The sequence below is a fragment of the Zonotrichia albicollis genome, chromosome 1, assembly GCF_047830755.1.
Source record: "Zonotrichia albicollis isolate bZonAlb1 chromosome 1, bZonAlb1.hap1, whole genome shotgun sequence".
Classification (NCBI taxonomy): domain Eukaryota; kingdom Metazoa; phylum Chordata; class Aves; order Passeriformes; family Passerellidae; genus Zonotrichia; species Zonotrichia albicollis.
Genome location: NC_133819.1, coordinates 137,474,501 through 137,495,531, shown reverse-complemented (window position 1 = coordinate 137,495,531; position 21,031 = coordinate 137,474,501). Strand labels below are relative to the sequence as shown.

Here is a 21,031-nt window from a genome sequence, read left to right as displayed (position 1 = left end):
CTTACTTTTGAAGGCAGGATACATTGGAATGATATTTGTTATTAGAAAAGCATCATATTTTGCTTCTGCAGAGGAACTTAATTCTGAAAACAGAGAAACAGAAAAATATTAATAAGATGAAAGATAAGGATTTCAGAGAATATAGAAACGTTTTGAAAATGGCTTCAGACATTAACCAAAGGGAATACCATAATCTAAACAGCAATCTGATTGTTATATTCAGAAGTGCACACTACATACACAAAATTTGTCTTTAATGTGACAGCTGAACATGGAAAGGAAGAATTTTATCTGTACTTCAACTGTCAATCAATTCAAAATATTTTCATATAGCTTATCTATTTCTGCCATCTTAAAATGCAGAAAGCTCTACAGGCTTTTATAAAAGATGCCAAGGATTTCTTGGGAGAGGAGTGTGGGATTATGTTCTAGTTTTGAGCAAGCCTCTGCAACTGTAATTCCATTTCAGAAATCCATCATAAAATATTTCAGCCACTGAGTGAGGAAGACGGAGCAATGAAGTTCAAAACTGTGACAGCTGTGCCTCTTCAACATTTACTAGTCCCAGAAGATCATGGATCCAATACTGAAGCAAAGCAAGCACATCAGGAGAATTGAGGATGCTTGTTTTACACAGGTTTTCTACTATCACTGTTTCTATAGGATAGTAGAAACTTTTACAGTATGCAAGAGACTAATTCGGATTTATGCATTAAATATGTTTATCTTACTGGTGACTGAAATCAAAATTAGTCTGTTTATATCTGGTGGGGTTTGCCTGCAGTTATGTTCACACCAAAAGTTTTCCCTACAAAACAAGAAAACTACAAAATCCCTAGGTAGTAAAAGCCATATAAACTTACGAGGAGGAAAAAGGAATCCATAGGAGAGCTGTTTGTCGCCTCTGTAGGCAGAACAGCTCTGGCTGTTTCCTGGAGAAATGCGGAGGTCAGGCCTCACACAGCTGGCAAGGTGCTCTGGGACACCTGACACTTCTGCCTGCATTGAGGAACATGGAGACAACAAAAAATGTACTTTCAGCTTTTACAGATAAAAGGAAACTAGGTCATACTGTTGACAGACTACACAGAAGGCCTTGCGTGCAGTAAAATAAAGCACTTGGCTGTACCACCAAATCCTGCTCCTGCATTGCTGCACAGCCTCTTCAGGGAGCAGAAATCCCCACGGGAGAAAATTCAAATGAAGTCGCTCATAAAAAAACCAAACCCCCTTGAACAAAACTTAAAAATAAAACAGGAAAAGAAATACACAGCCCTTCCCTTAAAACTGTTCTCTGATTAAGGAAAAAAAAGAATATGGGCATGGTTTACAATGGTACTTTGATGTAATTTCTGGTAGGAAGATTTCCTACCAGAAAAATTTCCTGGGGAAGGGAAATTTTAGGACTTCAAGAACAAAGATACCGCAGAAATTTTACCAAGATTTTTAAAGAACATTTCAAGAGTAGAGAGAACACTAACCTGTTTGGAAATAGTGTAGGATGTCCACAGAGGCATCAGGAATGTTTCACTGTAGCCACTTTCAAAGTCGTGGTGATGCAAGATATTGTATTTTGTGCGGTACAGTACAGCAGGGCGTCCATATAAAAGATGCTTCTCTAAAAATCAAAAGAAATTACATTTATGTTTATTACTGAAAATCTTAAGGATGAAAACAAAAAGGGGGGTTGGCTTTCCAACAGATGTTGTATTTTTCAGTGATCATTAATGGGATACTGACCCCAAGTAACTACTAAGGAAGTCTTTTGACAGAGAGAGAACAAGAAGTCTTAAGCTGTTCTGGCTGAACCCCACTCCAGGTTTACAAACACCCTTAGGAATTAAAAGTCCCTTCTACACTTCAAAGCTTGTTTGTGTCACAGGGTGGAGAGAGGATGTTTTTTTCCAAAAACTGGAGACTCTTTAACAATCTTTGTGCCTGTCAGTCACACATGAGGTGATAAGGACTTTCTTTTCATCACTTTAAATCAGTCCCAGCCTATCAGTCCTGCCACTCTTCAGTGGACCTTCTCTCCTTCCTATGTTTGGTTTTTTGGGTTTTTTTTGGTCTCAAAAGTGGGGCAAAAGCGGTCACTCAAAGAGTAGTTTTTTCCCACTTGGCTGACACAGATTTGTTCTGAAGACTGATGTGCTATTTTTTGTCCATAATATCAAAGAAACAAACTAAAAAAAATCCTTTTCCTAACTGTGGCTACAAAAAGACACCTCCAGCTCTGTAAAAACAGCCCTTCTTTCTTGGTAATATGTTATGGTTAAATGTCCTTAGATAACTCTGGCAAGCTTGATTACAAAAAGAAAAAAAAATTGAAAGGGGTAGAAGAAAAATAAATTTCCTGGATAATCTTGCATTGTCCTGTACAGTCCATTGAATTTGATAACCTTTTGGCAAACTCACTTGGCTTGCTTTTGGAAATTAAAACATAGAAACAAGGAAAGTGGCCTAACACAGTTCCAAGATAGGCATATAACCTGAAAGAAAAGGGCATGTTTTATTAGTGCTCGAGTACAAACAGAGGATGTTTTTATAGGGCACAAGGAAAAAAGTAGGAAATGCCTAGTCTAAGGACAAAGATGATAAACTTGCTTTATTCAAGAGAAGCTGAAGTCATCTTTTTTTTCTGCCTGTGAATATCAACATGGTGCACCACGATGTAAAGTGCACCATGAAGGAAAATAAAACTGGCATGAAGCAGAAGTGCTTGCTTAAATAAGGACACATCATGCCATTTAACAGAGAATTGACAAATGAGCAAATGTAACTGGTTTAAATGCTTACATCTTAAAATAGACCAAAAATACCACTTTTATACTACTGCAGTGAAGAAGGATGAAAACCAGAAACCTTCTGAAACTCTTCTTCAAATAAAGATATTGAGATTCGAATTACAACAGTGAGGGTGTTTTTTCCTGATGCTATAAATTGTCACAGTGAGGAGTAGCTCTTCATTAATTGGGAAAATCAGTACAACAAGATGAAAGCTGCAGAGGGGCAATTTAACTCACAAAGAAAAAGACTACGGTCACCTTTTGAAACTAAAGGATAGGCTGCATTGCCCTTTTACAACAGAGAAATTGAAAATACTTTCATAAGGGAATTAAAACAAATCTCCTTAATCATCTTAACAATGCAATTTGAGGGACCTCAAAAAATCTATGCCGAAACTGAAAGCTTCAGAATTTGCCAATTTGGACAACTGTTATGGTAAGGGAAATGCTGTGAATTGTTATGCTGAACTCAATCACCACTGTGAGAAGGAAAACTCTGCTTTGGTGAGCCTTTCAGTCAGTAGAGTTGCTCAGAAAAGCAGCTCCCATCCCCTTTCCTCTGCTCCTCTTGCCCCACTTAAGCCTGGACCACTGCCCTGATGCAGCTGAGAGTTCAGCCACACAGAAGTCAGTGCTGGCACACAGCAGCAACTAGTGGCCAGGAGAGCTGGGAATGCTTTCTCCTGGGAGCAACATTGACTTGAGCACTGAAGAGGAACAGAATTGCACTGAGCAGCCTGAACTAGCAGAGCACTTCCTTCACTGTGTAACCTGCACCCTAAGAGCCAGGCATTAAGACTCAGATTGTCAAAGCAGCTGTAGCATCCTTTCTAGGTGAAACCTAAGCCTGGATAACTATGGTAAAACCCAGCCCACAAATACAGTCTGGTTTCTTCCCCACTTACAGCCTGTAGTTGAACAGAGTACTGCCTCATGCACTCTCTCCTTTCCTCTTGTCTCTGCCTTCACATACGGGCTTAAAACTTCTCGAGGTGATGGAATGGAAACTCACATTGCTTTGAACAATACTTTAGTCCTGGTTCAGCAAAAGGTCCTGTGTACCTTCTCAAGTGAGCAGCACTTCACCTTGCCCACAAATCTCACATGTGTCCATGGGCTACCTTAGCAAGTACTTGAAATGACAGTTTACTACACATTACCTAAACCACATCAGGAGTTGCTCTGGTATTAATGATGCAAAGTAGTTTACAAAAGAAAATTAAATCAGCTTTCATTAACTGAGGCACCAGGCTCTTACCTTCTGTTCCCTTGATATGAAAGCGCTTGTTGAGTTCATCCAGCTTGTTCTTCTCAAGAACAGAAAAAAAGGAATGAGATTAGGACCACTGGAGCACTCCAACATCTTTTTTACTAGCATCTAACAAAACAAAACTAGTGCTATAAGACAGTGAGGATTTTCCTCACTTTTACAAAAAACAGTAATTTTTCCAAGGGGGCATAATGACTTCACAGGGGAACCTGGGAAATTCTTACAGATCAAACCCTCTCAAAATAAATAAAATGGCTACAACTTTACCAAAACTACCACTAATAGTGGAGGCTTCCACAGATCCTACACACCTACCTTATCATCACATGTACATCCTATATCGAAATCTGATGCAGAAGGTAGAGCCACAGGATACAGTGGTTTAGCAACTTCATCTGGCACAGTTGGTTTATAAACATTGGCTCTCAGCAGGTGATTTAAACTTCCGTGGGTGCCATTATTGGGAGCAGGCTTTAATCCAAGCAGATCTATGAAAATACCAAGGAAAAATGAATGGTGGTTACACTACAAACATATATTCAAGCAGCAACTCTATTGAGCCAACACGTTTCTTAGTAATACTGCTTACACCCCACAGCATGTTAGTGAAAGCTTTAAATGTAATAAAAACACTGATTTTTTTTTTTTGTCCAAATCATAAAATTGCAAAGGTCGCACTAATAGTATCTTTGGCTTTATGACAAAATGTTAATTTGCACCAAGACACTGGAAAAGTTTAAAACCGTAAAAAGTTATTATATACTATTTTATTATAACTAGTCCTTCGGCTTCCAGTGCAAACCTATGTACGGTCCATGTGCTGACCTCACTCCAAACATCTGCAACACAGTGATTTCTAAATAAGGGCTAACTACCCCTTAGGCAGTCAAACATTGCATGTTTGGGGGAAAAAGGTGAATTACATCTTTGAAACACCTTAAAGTTTCATTGTGAATTAGACCTTGAAAGTTTCATTGTTCTAGAAAATCAATACTAAAGAAAAGACCCTAATGAACACCTGTATACATCATCAGATTCTTCACAGCTTCAGTACAAATTCAGGAAACATAATCATACAAGGAAATGCTATAGAAAACTAAGTGATCAACCTGAACTGCTGCATGAGACCTGCAGATGCAGAAGCAGTCTCTGAACAGAAATCTCTTTCCTAGACAGCTGAGATGTGGACACCACACATTGCAGAGGTGTCCATTTGATCTCTGTCAAGTTGCAACCATCAAAACTACAGTAACCCCCTTTACTGACCAGCCAGTTCCAGAGCAAACTGAGACCCCTGAGAAGGGCCTTCAGCCCTCCTGGCAAGTGCTTGGGAAAGGGGGACTAGGAAAAAAAAAACACTGAGAGGAAGTCAGGGCATAAGCTCATGGGTGCCTAAATGATGGCCTATTAAAATAAGTTGCTGCTTTTGCAATTTCCCAAGCAGGCAGCTTACCACACATGACGTTGTAAAGTTCAATGTTTTCAAAAGGAGGCACTTTGGTCTTGTACTTGAAGGTAGGGCCATAACCTATAAAGACGGTCTTGAAAAAAGAAAAAAAAAAAGAATATGAGAGAAGAGCATAAAATTTATGGGGTTTTCACTAAATATTTACATTTCAGAGACCTTCAATGACTCTCCCACACATTGCTCTTACCTGCATGCTGTTTATCTTGTTGTCATAGCCATGGTCTCCATGAAAGAAACATTTTCCTGTTGGTTTCTTGTAAACATCCATGGCTTTCCTAAATTGAAAAAGTATTAGAAATTTTCGTCAAAGGTGGCTGACCTGACAATATTCTTCTGGGCAGGTAGGCTAAGGTTACAGGGCAACGCATTGTAATAATTTATCTTTCATGAGTAGCAGTAGTAGGGACTTGTAGACTTATAAAGCATCCCCAGGGTTTCTCCCTCTACTCCTGCTCTAAGAAACAACTCTTATTATTGATAAAACGTCAGTATCTATTATTTTCTCAGATTTTCTCATATCACATAATCTCCTGCAGACTGGAGGTGCTGGACCTCCAGTCCAACAGAGGCTGCTCAGAAAGCACTTCTGTGATGTTACAATGCTGAAAATGTCATACAATGATATAAACTGCTTTCACCTGTTTGCCTTCAGCCCAATAAACAAAAATGGGTAGCAGAAAAAAGCAGAAAAAAGAAAGATCTTCATGAAGACAAATAGCTGGGATAATAAGTCCTATACCATAGGAATGCTAATTATCAGCTTGTTATTGAGATGGGGTTTTTTACAAAATATGTGGGAAAATAAGTATTGTGTCACAGTAATTATAATCACCAGCTTATTCCAGAATATTTCTATACAGTTTTATAGGACCATGTGCAGACAATACATGCAGAGGACCACATTATCCTACAAATTAATTTCTTCATCTGCAAAAAAATAATGCTTGAAGTTTGATTTTGGCCTTATAAATTACTAGAGTTGCAGCAATTAGGGCTGTAACTACCACTTTCTTGTAACTACCAATTACAGTTGCACTAATAAATGAATTACTGGTGAATGAGATCTCTGAAAATTAATAAATAAGCCAAAGAAAGACTGATGTAATTAATAAGAAATTACTAAATATAAATCAACCTATAAATCAATCAAATCCCATCCATTCCAGTACAATTCTTAACGCTTAAGCTTTTATAGACCTAAAATTCAGAGTGTGACTCTTTGAAATATACACAACCCTAACCACGGAGCAGCCTGCCAGCAGCCAGTGGAGTTACGCAAGAAAGCAAATGAGGTTTCTCATTCACTGCTTCGGCAGAATGATCCTTGCATAATTCACTAAGAGATAAGCACAGATGTCAAAAGGCACTTACAACACACTGTGTGTTTGCCTGGCAGCTATATGGGCAAAAAATCATACCATAATTTAAAGCTCATAACAGTCTACCATGAGCCAAAAGCTGTGTCATCTTCCAAGAAGCACTGAGTCAGATTCATGCAAAAAGAGTCCACCATTCTCATACTGTGACACGCAACACGTGGCAAAGCATATTCAAATAGAAAGCTGTGCACCCCCCATAAACAAAGGCTACTCCTCTCCTGTTCACTCTATATGTGTATGTGCCAGCTGGTTTTTCCTCATTCAATTTTTAGGTAACTAATAAACACCACCCATATTCTGTAACAAAAAATTCAGAGTCATGAGGCTAAGAGCAACCCAAACCAGAGTTTGTGCCAGAGCTAAACCATCCTGGCTTTCTGTGGATTTGTTTTTAAATGCAATACACTGCCAGCACAGCGCTTTGATGGCCACTCTGTGACATCCTTACACATTTTCTCAGACATTCACCCACTCTGCCATTATCTCCATTTTCTTTCCATTCACCTACTGTATCCACTCAAACTCTTGTTCCCTAACATTCCTTCACCACATAAGCCTACCCCTTCCTCCCATATTCCCTGCTTCCCTGTTGGACTAAGCTTGCACCTCATTAGAAAAATTTATCAGCTTCCACATTTGAGCTAATCAGACAAAGCCACCAAGCTGCTTGAGCAAATCAGTCTGGGTTTCTACTTTTTATCCATCAACTGCTTTTCCCACACTTAAAAATATTTTGTGTTCTCAAAACTCCTCCTTCTCCAGGGCAGGGGAGCAGGATGCTGTCAAGACAGAGCAATCCTAGGTGTCCCATTTCCTCAGGAGAAAAGACAGGAGCTCAGCATGGCAGCAAACGCAAGGGTTTACCTTGCCACATGCCATTTGCGATCCACCAGTAAATGGACATCCTCAATTCTTCGGTTGTTGGCATAGTGCAAGCGTTTAGGCAGGTGCTGTTTCAGGTAAGGCTTGAAGTGCTGGTCAGGCTTTCTACACTGAAAAATAAATGGTTACAAATAGCACACTGTCAGCTAGTTGAAGATGCATACAAAAGTTTTGACTACAGAAATCAAGCTGTTAAGGTCATCACTGATGGTGTCCGGAAAACAAAGTGTACACAGAGAGTATTTAGTCCTGTCATTTCTGTGCAGTATTTACATGCAGCCAAGGCCCTAGGGAGCCATTCAAATATATATTTGGAAAGTTTGATTCTCGTGACAGTCTTTATAAAACTATCAAACAAAATATTACACATACTTAATTCACAGATGAATAACTTTATCAGAACTGGACTGAAGTTTAAGTTACAGCGGAAACCTGAATGCTCAAAAATACACCTCATCTGCAGATATATTCAAAGCCATCTGGTTACAAAACTTGGGGGATTTTGTTTTGTCTTTTTGATTTTAATTTTAAATATTTTTCTTCCATTAATGGCAAGGTTAGAGTTGAAGGCTATCAAAAGCACTTTTTCAGCATCAAAGTGCTAGTAAAATGCTTGCCCTAAAAGATTACTTTCCAATTCTGAAGCAATGAATAAATAGACTCAATTCAGGCAGGAAAAAACAGTCCAGGATATTCTGTCTCTGTACTGCCCAAAAAGGTTATAAAAGCTACTAGAGCAGCTAACAGTGGAAAACATGACTAACATTAACCTGTGCTCATGAAGGGCAGCATTTAACATTCTTTATTTTTAATAACAGTTGGTTGATTTTTCTGTCAAAGAGTGAGAAAAGAAAACTGAATAATACCACAAATCAAGAAGTGAACAGTGAAGTACAGATAGATACCTCCCAGTCCTAAATACTTACTGTAAGGTTGGCAACAATCATTTTAGGATCATCTGTAAACAAAGGTAAAAAAAATAGACAAGATTAAAAATTTCCAAAAGAAAACACAAGGTTTACATAAGCATACTTCCTAATACTTCCATGACCTTTACTAAAAGTGCTTTCTATTTATCATAGAATCACAGAATGATTTGGGTTGGAAAAGACCTTAAAGATCAAGTCCAACTTTTAATCCATCACTGCCAAGTCTATCACTAAACCACATTCACAAGTGCTCCATCTTTTAAACACCTCCAGGGATTGTGACTCCACCACTTCCCTGGGTGGCCTATTCCTATCTTTTTCATAAAGAAATTTTTCCTAATATCCGATCTGAACCTCCCCTGGTGCAGCTTGAGGACTTTTCCTCTTGTTCTGTCTTTTGTTACCTGGGGGAAGACACTGACCCCCACCTGGCTACAGCCTCCTTTCAGGGAGCTGTAGAGAGTGACAAGGTCTCCCCTGGGCCTCCTTTTCTTGAGGAGACAAACACTCCCAGCTCCCTCACCTGTTCCTCTCAGACTTGAGCTCCAGACCCTTCCCCAGCTCTGTTGCCCTTCTCTGGACAAACTCCATCCCCTCAGTGTCCTTTTTTGAGTGAGGGGCCCAGACATGAACCCAAGATTTGAGGTGTGGCCTTACCAGAGAAAAATACAATTACAGGACCAGTACAGTCACTGGCCACACTGTTTCTGATCCAGGCCAGGATGCCATTGGCCTTCTTGGCCACCTGGGCACACACTGGCTCATGTTCAGTCACTGCTGACCAGCACCCCCAGGTCCTTTCCCAAGGGGCAGCTTTCCAGCCACTGTTCCCAGCCTGTAGGACTGCATGGGACCCAGAACTTGTTGTGACCGAAGTGCAGGACCCAGCACTTGGCCTTGTTGAATCTCACACCACTGGCCTTGGGCCGCTGATCCAGCCTGTCCAGATCCCTCTGCAGAGCTCGCCTACCCTCCAGCAGATGAACACTCATGCCCAGCTTGGTGTTGTCTGCAAACTGATTCAGGGTGTCCTTAATCCTCTCATTCAGATAATCAATAAAGATATTAAACACAACTGGCCCTGATACTGAGCCCTGGGGAACACTGGGCCCAGCCAGTGATCTAGAGAGGTTTTTACCCACTGAAGGGTGCACCTGTCCAAGTCACAGTTTCTCCAAGAGAATGATGTAGGAGACAATATCAAAGACTCTACAAAACTCCAGGTAAACATCCACAGGAGCAGGTCACCTTGCCATAGGAGACCATGTTGGTCAAACAGGACCTGACTTTCCTAAACCCATGCTGGATGGGCTTGATCCCCTGGCTGTCCTGTATGTGATGTGTGAGGGCTTGCTGGCATGGACTTGCTTAGGTAGTGCTCTCACTGTTTTATAATCTGGGCCTTAGATAATACTCATTTTGTTTTCTGCAAACACATACTTTCAAAACTTTTGTCTATTTTAATTTACTTTAAAATAAAATTTATCCCCAAACACAATGACTTTCCTTCAAAAAATTTTGAAAGCATACTTGAATGCAACAATGCACTCTGTTAGAAGGAGTAAGATAAATATGTAGCATTTTTTGGTCACTTTTAACATTTGACCAGATTCCCAGGCTACTGCTGAGAAAGTGAAAAGCAACGGTAAAATATTCTGGATTTGGTTTTGAGCCATTAAAGGGACATGCAAGAGGTAGAAAGCCCAAAACCCAGTAACAGTCCATACTAACTGTGCTCTTCGGGGGGGTGGGGGAAACATTTTTCAGTTATGAGGGGGAAAATAGGCTAAAATAACATATTGGGAAGTGAAAATGTCTTGTTCAAATACTATTGTTTTGGTTGCTTAAGGCATGATCTTGGTAAGCTTGAAATGGGCTCTATTGCATCTCAAAATACAAGCTGCAGGCTTTTGCATTGCAAGGGTGTGTTTGCAGTACTGAGACAGTATTAAGGAACAATAAAGAATAAAGAATGTGGTAATTTGCCATTTAAGGAGGTAAACCCCAGTTCTAAAGGTAGGAAACCTGCTTCTTTGTTCTACATTCAAACATTCGAACTGCTGATTTATAAGCAATTGCAAGTATTCAAACTAGGAAGCTGCACACAGAGGCCAAAAGAGGAAAATGTTATTGTGGGAAAAACAGTGGCATGACTCAGAGGTCACACAGACAAGCTGATCTTTTTGAAACATATTGCCATTCATTCTCTAAGGAAAACTTATTTTTCTCAGCAATTTGGAAAGACAAGGATTAAGAGATCTTTAAAAAAAAAAGACCTCTCAAAACTGAAATTTGTTCTCAGTAGACTGTGTAGTGTAGGAATTCAGTCTCATGCTAGTCTATAAAATTTGAATAACACATGCACTATTTTCAACACATATTTACACACTCATCATATATTCTTTGAGCATAAATATCCAAATACTGATTTGTGTATGCATTTATTTTGCTATCAACTTTTTTTTACCTGGCAAAAAATTTATAGCAAAAAAAGGGGAAAAAAACAGTATTACAGATGTTTTACCACATTCTTAAGATTTTAGCTATTATTCTGGAAGTATTTAATCTTCAAAGATGGATCTTTCTATGAAATTTGTCCTCACCCAGAGCACATTTGAAATGTTGTGAGAGAAAATTTGGCTATCCCAGATGTCAGATCTTCCCCTCTATCAAATTGTCACTCTTGGAAACATATGGTGCAAAAATCACAGGTACTTATGGGTTATTTATGAGTTACACAGTTTGCACAGTAGCTTAAACTGCTGGCAAAGCCAGGTTTGCCCTTGTATGCTGAACCAGAGCAGTCAGGGTGCTGGCACAAAGCCCTGTCCTGGTACGGCTGCCCTGGAGGCAAAAGGAGGGCAGTTGGTCTGAAATGCTTGAAATTACAGAGTTAGTTCACCAGAGGACTCCTGCCTGAGCCCTGAGCCTACTGTCAAGGATGAGTTAATCTCAAACACTAAGTCAGGGTAAACTTCTAAATGCATGGTTCAAAATAACAATAAGTTTTACTGACAACATTGTTGTAAAATATCCTTCAACATCTCCAGTCTGTTGCTGTTTAGAAACCCACATGATTCTCATCTATGCCAAAAGTATAATAAAACTACTGAATTCAAAATTAACAAGTCACTTATTTCCTATTATCTCATAAAATGTACCAGATGCTTTTCTTTTTTCACATCCAAGCTGTGCAGTGCTGAGATCACCCAAATGCAGCTTTAGTTGAAGGAAAAAAGGAGGAAAAAAGTGCATGAATAAACTTACAATGACACATAAACTGGCACGTGAAACTGGCTTGGAGCTCCCATTCCTCCATGATAAAAAGAGTCGTGTTTAACCCAAAACTTTTAAGCACTCCCCAGAACAGTTCTACCACTGTGGGGTCTGTGAAGTACAAACTGGAAAGGGAGCGAGCAGCTGTCTTCTGTGGGATTCCCTCTGAACTTCCTGCCAACACCGTGCAAATTTATACTCTGTGGACAGCATCATTTCAAGGAAGGAATAGAGTCTAGTTCTCAGGATATAAAGGGTACAATTAAACTAACTTACACTTTAAGTTATTGCTAGACCTAGGGCGAATTCGCCCTAAAGATCCAGGCAGCAAAATTATATCATCCACATTAGTCAGATAGTTGCTTAAAAATTCAGTTCTTTCACAAGTTGTGTCTTCCATCCCTGCAGAAAGGAAATGCAAAATTAATCCACCCTGAAAATAAACACATTTTCCAAAACAGCAAAAAAAGGAGACCCAAACACCCTATGTATTATTTCCTTCTGGATGACCTCTTTACAGCCATCTAATTCCAGCATAATACACTGGTGGGACTCCAGCTAGGAGCGCCTATGCAAGAGAAATACCAGCCTAGGCATTGTAGGAACAGTCACCACATACAACATGTGTGCACTGACTCAAGTCCAAACTCAACTCATGGAAAAATCAAAGTCTGTTTCTAGTTTAATGTTCTGCTTTGGGGATTATTTCTTTTTAAACAAATGATTTTAAGAGGAATAGCACACAAAAGGTATTGTCTGTTGGTGGTCTGTTCTAAGGCAGCCGCAGATAAACAATTTTCTCTTGCAGATATTTGTGGTGGGGAGGAATGTACTGTCAGCCACAGGAGGTTCTCAGCACAGAACTGCTACCCCTGGAAATCCTTCCTGCCCCTTACCCTCCTCTATCCACATCCAGAAACGAGGCATATGCCATTTTATTGTTGATATAGCAGTTCATGTGAGACTGCCAAGAATAAAGACCTAAAAAGAAGTGGACCTTTGGTGGCATCACTAAAAGAAGTTATGCAAACCCAGGTTTTCCTTTAGAACTCTCTTTTTATCTTTGCTAATATTTACTATTTCATATATTGCAAAGTTTATTCTAATGTTTGAAGGAATAAGACCAACCAAATAGTATCTGTGCTTTTAGGTGATGACATCTGACCATGAAATATCTTTTTACCTCCTTCCTCCATTATTTTGATTACTTTTCCATCTAAGTGAGGCACAGTCTTATATTCTGCAGATATAAGAAAGTATTCCAGTCTTTCTTCTAATAGGATAATTTGATCTACTAATTGCCATGGAAGTACCCCAATCTAAAGTCCTATTCTTCTCATGTACAGGAGAACAAGGCTATTAAATTTTTCATTCCATAAAAACTGACAAGAAGATTACTCTAGGCAAATTATAGCCCTCCAATACATGCATAAGGAGCTACACTTGGATGTGATATCAGAAACACCAAGATTTGAAAAGCTCTGAGTAAAGAAGTAAATACCCAGATCACTGTTATGAAAGAAAAGTGTCTCTTGAGGACAATTACCAGGTGAGCCAAGTGGCCCATTCACACCAACTGGCTTTTTTGGGGAGAGTTAAACTACCAGAAAAAAATATCAGCACAAAAATATCTTAAATGGAACTTTGATTTAGGTTACCTATTATATTTACAGCTACATTGCTCAAGCATTTATCTTCTCATAAATATTATGGTTTAAAATTTACCATGATCACCAACAAATATGACATTGACACATCGATGTAGTTTCAATTGTTTCAGTCCATCCATTAGTTGTCCTACTGTCTTGTCAATCTCTCTCAGGGGATTCACCATCATCTGTATAAATATTCAGAAGGAAAAAAAATTAATTGTCATTGCATTCAACTTCTACAAATGGGGGTCCTTTGGCAAAACTCTGATGGGAAAATCATCCAGGTCAAGAGGCAAAGCCTTGGCTGAGCTGTTACTCCTACAATTATTGTACCATTTCCTTTGTATATCCACACCATGACTGTATTGTAAGAAAGCCTTGCTGAGATGCTGACAAGACAGCAAAGGGTCTTTATGGCTGATCCTAGGCCTCCCATGAACATGTGTACAGTTGGTAAAACAATGTGTAGATAGCAGAAAAACACATGAGACTTTGGGGTTCAGTTCGTTTCTTGTAGATAGAAAGCAGTGCTTTTAAAAGAAAACAGGACTTCATGTGAATGGTTTAGTCAAAAAATTAGCATGAAATGAAGCTTTAGACTTGGGATTCCCATGCCAAGGCACTTAATGAAGCTCACTTCAAAGGACATCTGATACCAGGATGACATGGTGCATGTCACTTGAGTAGCACATGGGGCTCAGAGTGAGTGTTCTTCAGCTTCAAAGCCAAGAGTTTCCAACAGCTCAAATGACAGTTCTGGCAAAATTGTCAGCAGGCCCCAGAGGACAGATACTGAACTGTGATTTCTTCATTAAAGTTTCTTTTTTATATTAAAAAAAAAAAAACAAAACCAAAAAGAGAAACAAAACAAAAAAAGCCCAACCCAAAGCCCCCCAAAAAACTGAAAAAAGTAAGACATAGGACTATGTTTTCAGCCTTAAGAAAAATGAAACATTTTTTACCACATGACACAGAGAGGGGAAAAGTAAGATTTTAGGCAGAAGACTCATTTTGTTTTGATTTTGAGAATAAAGCATTTGTTGTCACTATATGGCAACTTCTTCCTCACTTGTCTGTTTGATTTGGCTGGTTCAAATATTCACAATAAAAAATCCTTCCAATGACAAAGAGGATGATAGAATCTGGATGAGAAAAAAAATAGATTTCAGCAGAATTTTCTAAAATGAACACCATGTTAGTGTGACCCAGAAAGAGATGGTTCAGAAATTCTCCCTCTGCCTGAATCATTAAGGGAGAGATGTCAAATGAATCTGCTAGGTTACGTGACAGGAAATGTCAACGCCCATGTGGCACTATAAATACAGAGAAGGGACTTACAGGAGAAGGAATCAAGGTGGGGAACAGGAGGAACAATTTCTGCAACATATGGAAGTGGTTCAGACAAGGGGTGAAATTTTGAAATATTTTAATTCAGGAAAGCCTAAATAGTCATTAAAGCTAAAACTTTGAAACCTTCAAAAAAAAATTTCTATTTCAGCATTCTTCCATTCTTCCACTCTCCAATACAAGGAGTTTCTTCTACAAATGGAAATTCCATTTTTATGAAAGTCTATTTATATTGTGTCAATCATATAAGGAAATACAACTTTTACTCAGAATCCAAAATGTACTCAAGGAAGCTGGAAATCCAGATAGATTTCCCAGTAATGTCTTCCTTTGTCAGCAAGCTTGAGTCTTCTTTTCAAAATTAATAATGATGATAAACAGCACCAATAATTCAAAGATTTCAAGTGATAATTCTGTTTAGCTACCCTCTTCAGCAATCTGATCTCCTCTTACAGCTCCTCCCAGATACAGGTTTCAAAGATTTACTGGCTAAGAAAACTGTTGCATAAACCTTTCTTCACCTATTATCAAGACTTTGGAAGACTGTACAGAACCATTTTATCTTTAAAGATACATGGATTTCTAGGATGGTGCTACAATAAAGAGTTTTGTAGCATTGTGAAAGTGGTACCTGAAATATAAAAAATCCAGCTGGATTCTCTCACAAGTTTTCCCATTGAGAACGTCTGATTAGAAGGAAGAAAGAAAGAATGAATCATACTTTTAATATTTTTAATAATTGATAGGATCCATTCCATATGGCATTTCATTGCTTTCAAACAGCATCAAAAGATTAACTTGCAAATATGATGGTAACTACTACGTAACAGTAGGGAGTTTTTTTTCTGAAATAATGGCATCAAATTTTCACAGCTGACTTTTAAGAAAAAGTTCTTTAGGGGTAAGTTTGGATGACCTTTTCATTCAGAGAAAGAAAGGCAAAAAAAGAGCTACATATGTTCACGTCACTAGGAATATAATTTCTACACTATTTCATGTCAGAAGGGTATCACTTGGAATGGCAAATTAGGGAGTAACAGCAACATCATCCATAGTAGTTATTAGTTCTCCTCTCAAATAAACCTTAAAATGTTAAAAGTTCTCTGGAAAATTCCTGGGGTTCTATATGTGGAGGGGTTTTTTGCATGTCCCTGTCTGTCATGATTTTACACTTAAATAATGTGTCTCAAAATAACTCTTTAAAGCTGAATTGTGCAACAAGTCAAAAAACATTCCCACAAAAAATCTCTTGAGAAGAATGTTTATAGCCTCTTCTAGGATACTGTGGAGTGTAAAGGCTTTTGTTTCTAGCTTAAAGGAGAAATATGTAGATTGTTAGTGCCAGGTGGATAAAGACTATACACTAAGAAATAACCTTTTCATCCACTTGCACTTTTTCCTAATAAAGCAATTTCTATTTGATGTTTTCCTTGTGAAAACAGACTTACACACCACCTCTTGCAAATGCACCATTTAGAAATCCTGCAAGAAAAATTCCTTACCCTCCAAAGTCACAAAATTACTTCAAAATGTGTATTTTTAAAACAAATGTTTTTTTCCTTTCATATTTTATTAGTCATATTTTCAAGATATTTCCACAATCATGATGTTGTGGAAACATAACTAGACACAAAACCTCAAGTAATCACCATGCTCCCATGAGCTGGAAGTTAGGGAGGCTACAACATATTGCAGAACTTGTAACAGTTCAGAAAGTTTAGCAGCAGTGGTAGTGTCTTCCCAGATTTTTCTGACATTGCCTCCAGCTGATGGCTTTTCTCACTCATATTTTAAAAAATAAAGACTATAAAGATAACTTTCCCTAATGCAAACAGTCTGAAACAAGATAAACACAGCTCCCAGAAGGCTTGATCTGGTTTGGCTGCTCTCCTTTGGGTCCTTCAGTAAATTTATAAAGGTTTTGGCTGCAAAATCCCAACCTGAAGCATGGAGAACTCCCAAATTGAAAAAAATAAAGACAGCTTAGTGCCTAAAAAGTGGCACTTCCAGCATAAATTTTTGGAACTTACTTTCTTCCGACGAGTTTCCGTAGAATACTGATCCACTCTATGTACTTTTCTTCTTTTCTTTGGAGCTGCAACTGGTCTTTCCTGTCTCCTCTTAGGAGGAAGCTTTCTCTTAGGTCTCTTAGGCGGAGTAAGAGGGGAGCCATAACTACTCTCCTGTACTGGCAGGGAGAGATGTCTGGACTCAGAAAAAAAGCCTGTCTCAACTCACATCAGATAGTAAAGCTACCTGTGCCAGATAATCCTGAAACATAAATGCTATGGCCTTATCAAATGTTTAGGCTTTTGGACAATTTAGGATCTACCCCTTTTTAAGGAGGAATTCACCAAATTGTACTGAAAGCAGAACAGCAGTTACAAGAGCAGACAGCATAAAAGCAAATTAAATTGATGTTTCTAAAGAGAGGTGGGGCTTCTGTATTTGAAAAGGCATAGTTATATAGGGGCTATTAGTTATCAAATATTAATCCATTAATATTACTGAGATTTAAGTTAATTTCCATTACAGCAAAATTCACTGCACACAACTTAATGAGTGGCCAGGGTTAAGTACTGATGGAAATGCAACATTTCACTTGAACAACAGTTCAGGTGTGAGTATTAGAGGCTGTCCAATCTCAATGACTTGGGCAAGGTTTACCACACCAATGTTTTGGCTGAATTAGTGAAATCAAGTCCTCTCATCCATAGCACTAGCAGGTATCACTACTGAGTGCCATGCCCTGCGCCTCACTGAAATCACCAGAACCCCATTTGCCACTATCTGGGGTCTGCAGATCAGAGCTACGCAGGTGAGACTCGATTAACATGGAGCTTCAAATTAGCTGGGTGGGGCACATTAGTGGCAGTGCATGAGAAATCTGTGCTGCTACCTCCCTTATCACCAGTTTTATGGGCATTTTGAGAATTTAATTTCCTAGCTGTTTCAGAGTGGCATCTGATTGGGTAATGGTATTATTCCTAAATGCACAATTACCTAGGATAGACTTATGGAAGGAAAAAAAAAGTAGAAGGAAAAAACCTTAAGATCTAGCTAAAATAAATTACTCTCCCTTTAATCAACTTGCTTGCAATTTCAAATTGTCCAACTCTTGCTGACTGTCACACAACTTGCAGGCTCTTGGCACTGCTTGAGATGGTGTGAGAAGAGCTGACAGGTGACACCTACCAGGAGATAAACCACAATCTGCAATGGAGCACGCTGAGTGGGCTGGGGAGAGTGGCATTTATCATGCTATTTAAGTTCTATGTACTTAGGCAGCTTCTCCCAGATGTTGAGTTACAGAGCTCCATGAACAGGGAAGGGGGAAGAAGGGGATGTTACCATCTGCCATGCTGTTTCAGTGCTTCCAACGCAAGCAGCTGGAAAGGAGATTCTAGTCCAGTCTCATTCGTCTTTCTCCAGAAAGGCATTTTAATAAAGCAGCACCAGAGTTTTCTGTTTCTAAAACGCTTCAAGCTTTGTGCAGTCCTGATGAGAGGAGCGGCAGGGAAAGGAAGGACTCTCATGTCACTGTCTCTGAATTGGCTCAGACAGAGCTCCACAATGCCAGAAACACGTGAGTGCAGGAGACCGCAGTCTGAACACTGAGGTGACTGTCTCAAGACAGCATGTTAGAGGAGCAGCAGAAATGGCTTAGCACTGCCAGATTTTGATGGATTTCAGAGCTCTTATGGTAGTATATTTCTAGAATATTTTATGTAAAAAAAGTTAGCTAGGAAAAAAATAAAAAAAGCCAAGTTCTTATTAAACCAGCCAATTCTTAGTCTTGCTTGAGAAGAGTCAGAACAGAGTTATGGAGGAGGGAACTGAATCCCTCCCCCCTTACAGAAGGAAACTGTAACATCACAAGGGTAACCAGCCAGCCAAAGCTTTGCTTCTTGACCTGGATGGACCAACCTACCAGAGTTCAACTGCAGAAGCACAGAGGGAAAGAAAAAAAAAAGGCAGAAGTAAATCAAAAGCAAGCATATTATTTTATAACTCCCACAACTGTTCCTGAAAACATAATAGAACCCACTGAAATACCCCCTAAAATGTTTTTAAAGAAAAAAACCCATAAAATGCTCCCAACCCCAAAGCAAAAAAACCCAAACAAAACAAAACAAAACCCCACCAAACCTCAAAACCTAGACAACCAACTCATTTACGCTGAAATTCATGTTAGTGGATATGCAAAGTTATACTTGTGGAGACTAGTTATAATATCAATTCCATTTATATAAAACACTGGCAATTCACCAATAAATTTTAAGTGTATCTAAGTCCCTTTGCTTCTTGCTTTAAGACACTCTGCACATAGGCTGCTGTGCTTGTGCTGGGAAGATCTAAGAGCCATCTGGATGCCATTAAACCACTAAGATTTAAATTTATTTAAAATAAATTTGGAACATTATTTGGTATAATAAGTTCAAATAAAAATTCCCTTCATTATAATAAAGATTTGGAGGTTTTCAAGGTAAATAACTATTCCTCAAACTACTAATTGCAGTAAGAAAAAGCAGCATGAAATATTCACTCTTCAAAAGAAGAAATAAGAAGCCCATTGTAAATATAACACAGAGTTGTTACAAGCTTGTTTTCAAACTTTATTGTTTGGTTGATCTGCCTTTGCATGAAGAAAAAAATGGTCAGTAATACTCCAAATGTCTAACTGCTGCCAGTCATGTACAGGAAAAAATTATTTCATAGGGAAGTCATGCTCTTGGTATCAAGGAATTAGCTAGAGGGGATCCTTTTGAGGACTGTCTTCCAGATGATGTAAATTTCATAGCTTCTAAATACTGAAACCAGTGTTAAGAGAAACAATATAAAATGCTTCCTCTAGCTCTTCTATCCCGAAACCAGGCCCCTAGCAAAGCTCAGCATCTGTGTACTTACACAGCTGTATTCATTTACTTAAGTTTCCATTCACAAAGTCTGGTCCACTGTTTGAACTGCAGACCCATACATGCTGTTCTGCTAACTCATCTGTTCTCAATTTGCTAAAAATCAATTTCATGGTCTTCTTGTGTTTAATACAAATGACATGAAACTATCTATTTGCGAAACTTTCATAAGCCATTAATTCACACTTATCAAGAGCTGAAGCTTTGCCTTGCAATTAGAGATCAGTCTTCAGATAACAATCCACAAGAGCCCTCCTACAGCGAAGAGCCTTTGGTGGCTTTTTGCTTTTATAATGACTTTTCCTATTTTGAACACTTTGCTACACTTCACTTTTTAGATTCATAATTAACCTGAAACTAGATTGCCACACTGGATGCTAAGCAGATTTGTTAAACACCATCAACTGAAAGAACATTTACGATGCCATCATCTTAATATTCCCCTTTTAAGTCCATGGACAAAGCTCCATCATTCTGTTCAGAAGGAAGTGGCTGTATCCAGATAAATAAAATTAAAGTTTTCAATCATAAGGCACATATATAGTAATTGTAACATTTCACTAAGAGGAACTATAAAGCATTATTAAGAGCTACATCATTAAATCAGAGAGCTCTCATTACCAGTACTTGCCTGACTGAATCAAACACAACTCCTGGGCCAAATGACAACATGGACACATATCCATGTCTGTCAATTTAGCAAGTGTTGGTAGATCTTAACCCCTGCTTATCCAGAAAAAGGACTGCTTCTGTCTATCCAACATGGTGCTTCTGTGCTGATTTGGAATAATCACACCCACTGCTTTAGGACCATGGCTCAAACTGCTCCAACAGGGCTGCTACTCACAGCAACTTCATAACCTCTGCAAACTGTTTAAACAGCCCAAATAACTCAACTATACTACAAAATATTAATGCTGCTTCTCTTTGCTCTCTTCTACTGTCAAGAACAGCCAGCAGATGTTGCCAAACAAAAAAGAAACTACTGCTGGGTACCTGGCTGCTCAAGGAGATTGGCATTGCCTTCCAAGGGGTAGGCATCAGATACACTCCTCACTTTTTGAAGACTGCACTTGTTTACTTGTTGCTTGTAAACATTTGTTTACCCTTTGAAAATCTTACATAT

The 21,031-nt window shown here is 38.8% G+C and overlaps 1 protein-coding gene across 8 annotated transcripts in view; it reads right to left on the bottom strand.

Moving 5' to 3' along the window:
- The window catches only part of ENPP2 (ectonucleotide pyrophosphatase/phosphodiesterase 2), a 71,802-nt gene that overhangs the window by 8,758 nt on the left and 42,013 nt on the right, over positions 1 to 21,031 (bottom strand). For 7 of the 8 annotated variants that reach the window (XM_014275982.3, XM_074555883.1, XM_005479545.3 and 4 more), the window contains 11 exons: positions 13,716 to 13,827; positions 12,267 to 12,392; positions 8,712 to 8,743; positions 7,768 to 7,895; positions 5,712 to 5,799; positions 5,510 to 5,597; positions 4,372 to 4,544; positions 4,045 to 4,096; positions 1,482 to 1,618; positions 864 to 999; positions 6 to 83 (listed from right to left, as the gene is read on the bottom strand). In XM_014275982.3, coding sequence (XP_014131457.1) covers positions 6 to 83; positions 864 to 999; positions 1,482 to 1,618; positions 4,045 to 4,096; positions 4,372 to 4,544; positions 5,510 to 5,597; positions 5,712 to 5,799; positions 7,768 to 7,895; positions 8,712 to 8,743; positions 12,267 to 12,392; positions 13,716 to 13,827 — 1,150 coding nt within the window. The remainder of the gene's footprint in view (positions 1 to 5; positions 84 to 863; positions 1,000 to 1,481; positions 1,619 to 4,044; positions 4,097 to 4,371; positions 4,545 to 5,509; positions 5,598 to 5,711; positions 5,800 to 7,767; positions 7,896 to 8,711; positions 8,744 to 12,266; positions 12,393 to 13,715; positions 13,828 to 21,031) is intronic. The other variant, XM_005479547.3, reaches the window with a different exon arrangement.